Raw genomic sequence first — 3,022 nt, forward strand, 5'->3', positions numbered from 1 at the left:
CCTTTGTGTTTTTATCGTCAGACACACTTAACGATGTGTACATTAGTGGATGATGAGACACATATATGCTATTACAAGCCAAATGAAGATACATTCGATTCTACAAAACGTTATGGTTTAAAAAAGAAAGGAGTGTTTTAAAAAAGTGATTTTGCACATGATCTCCTTAATAACCACAGCAACGACCATAAACAAATTGAAGATCCCCACATAAATACCAAGTTTCCATCTCGTGAATCAATAGACTGCATTGGCGGAGGACAGTTCAGTGTGCGAACCTTGGTAGTTGTGTTGGCTGTCAAAGTCGAAAGGAATAGAGTTACCTTTTCTGAGCTGAGACAAGGAAATATGACTATTAGAAGCATTCACGCTTTGATATTTAGTTTATGTCATGTCCTCCCATCGAATTGTTTGGTGTGTACAGACCCAAGAGACTTACCACAGTTTACCGACAATGTGACAGCTACAAGTGAACCGTTTCGGACATTCAAGGGTATTGGTCCTCTGCAGTGTGTTAAGGAGTGCCTACTGAGGACACATTGTAGGAATATCTCCTACAACATCACGACTGCTACCTGTGCTCTTCACAAGTCCGATACTGTGATAACTGGAGGTGAAGGTGAGAGTGAATTATACAGTGACGTCACTTCCTGGCCTCAAAGGATGGCTGGTGAATGCGCTCATCACGACTGCCCCCTGAACACAATATGTCAGCCTCATGAAGATAAATACAGTTGTTATACACCTGAATGTCTACCTCCAGCTTCAGTAACAGATTCTGATCCATTGTTTGTTGAAAACAACTCTTTGACCTACCCAGTTGGCGAGGTAGTGGAGTACAGATGTCATGCTGGACATTTACCTGTTGGCAAACGTCAATGTCGTGAGGATGAAACCTGGTCACCTTTCATTTGTCGTAAAATACAAAGATGTGTTCAACTATCAACATGCAATTCCTCTTACACAGTTGATGAATACTGGCTATTTAAGGATGATGATGGGTATAGCAAAGTAAAGATGTATTGCATCAAGGGAACGAAGAATTGGACACAGTATGTGAGTTTGTTGGATAACTACACCTCGGTCATGGCAGGACCACCAGAAACATGTCATGTCCAGTATGACAGCGACACAGTTGTGTATGGAAAACAGACTTTATCAAAGATTGCTGCTAATGATAAGGAAATACGCCAATTTGCCCGCCGCATATTTCATGAAGGCGACACCAAATATCCACCTCTGGTCACTGGGGATTGCAGCATGGAGAAACAACTCTGTGATGTTGGCCCAAGTTTCTTCAAACTCAATCTCACCGGAACTGGACTCATTGTGGATGTTGTTGGAGACTGGGTTGTCTCAGGGGAAGGGTCCATCAACGTCACGATATCTGAGGACAGTCGCATCATAGAGGGAACTTGTAAGGGAAGATGTGTTTTGTGTTATCTGGAAGGGAATGTTAACCTTAAAGTAGATCCAGCTTATACTCCTCCCTTGGAGAGTGCCATCATGCCAGTCTGTGACCAGGACCTGTGATCCGTACACAGTAGCAATCTGATACTTTAACTGCTGAAAGTTATTGGGAATCATTCTGTCGGCGGAATCCCCAACTTTTTAAGTTAACTTGTCTGGATCTATGAAGTAGTAACATCATTGGCTTACGGTATGAGTTCCGCAAACTGTATGTTAGATTATTGGTGACAAGGGTGCGTGGTCCGAAACAAGCATATCGCTATGATCGTGGCATTTCTGTATTGCATGTATTGAGTTAGGTGAGGTGAGGTGAGGTGAAATTGGGTTTAACGTCGTGCTTGAGAATATTTAGCTCATATGACGACGTGCATGCGTGTGTATGTGTATGTGCGGCTGCTTGTACTAGCCCAGACTTAAGCTGGTTTTATAGTGCTAGCTCACTGAGATACCATGCCGCAGTGAAGCATGAATACCCCACTCAGACACATTGTACTGACTCCGAGCCGACAAGTCCTTGTTGTACCCATTAATGCCGAGCGCCAGGCAGGGACCAACAAGTACCATATTTTAACGTCTTTTGGTATGTTGCGGTCGGGGATCGAACCCGCGACCTTCCGCACTCCGGGCGGACGCTCTAACCACTACACCACGGAGGCGGTCTGCATGTATTGCGTTAGAATAGCCTGAGCGGAAATATCGTAGATCACACATTCATTACCCTTTGATCGTAAAAATATCATACAAACAAACAAACAAGAATATATATTAATATATATGCCATATGGGTGTATATAGGCGTTGCGATGCATTTTCCATGTGTATATATGCAGTTAATTATGGGATGTTTAGGTATTGTATACCACTGTAATTGATAAAAGGAACACATATTATGTTTAGGAACGCGCTTTTAGTTGTGACGTGCACTCATCTTGTGAACTGTAGGTGAGTGAGATTGTGGGAGTTATTGCTGCAAAATGGTGACCCCTGAAAAATAGATTTATGTTTTTAAATTGAAACTTGCTGACGTCAATTTCACATGACAGCGAAGCCCTATCATATGATCGTCAGGTGTTTGGCAAACCCGCCATCTGAGCGAGCGTTGTAAATGTATGGACATGCTGCTTACAGGCGAAATGTCTTAACATAAAAAATGGTTTGTTAATAGCTAGAATAATCTAGTATGGACCTATGGTATACACGATTACTATCTGCCTCACCTCAGGCAGAGTGTGTCACAACCTTTGTTTCAGCCATGATCTTTTTATCCAGCACTATCACTTTATAGGCTGCAGGATTATTTGCTTTCTAAGTAGGAAATGTCTGTGGTTCATTAATAGTGAGTGAGTGAGTTTACTTTTACGCCGCACTCAGCAATATTCCAGCTATATGGCGGCGGTCTGTAAATAATTGAGTCTGGACCAGACAATCCAGTGATCTACAGCAGGAACATCGATCTGCGCAATTGAGAACCGATGACATATGTCAACCAAGCCTACGAGTCTGACCACCCGATCCCGTTAGTCCCGTTCTACACACAACACAAACAGCTGAG

At 42.8% G+C, this 3,022-nt stretch overlaps 1 protein-coding gene across 1 annotated transcript; it reads left to right on the forward strand.

Annotated features, from left to right (window-relative positions):
- Positions 1–264: 264 nt before the first annotated feature.
- LOC124285969 lies at positions 265–2,198 on the forward strand. The gene is made up of 2 exons (XM_046722271.1): positions 265–1,769; positions 2,148–2,198. The coding sequence occupies exon 1, from the start codon at positions 349–351 to the stop codon at positions 1,531–1,533; it is 1,185 nt and encodes a 394-aa protein (XP_046578227.1). The 5' UTR covers positions 265–348; the 3' UTR covers positions 1,534–1,769; positions 2,148–2,198.
- The last annotated feature ends 824 nt before the right edge of the window (positions 2,199–3,022 follow it).

This window comes from Haliotis rubra, unplaced genomic scaffold, assembly GCF_003918875.1.
Source record: "Haliotis rubra isolate DU_JTF1 unplaced genomic scaffold, ASM391887v1 Scf371, whole genome shotgun sequence".
Classification (NCBI taxonomy): Eukaryota; Metazoa; Mollusca; class Gastropoda; order Lepetellida; family Haliotidae; genus Haliotis; species Haliotis rubra.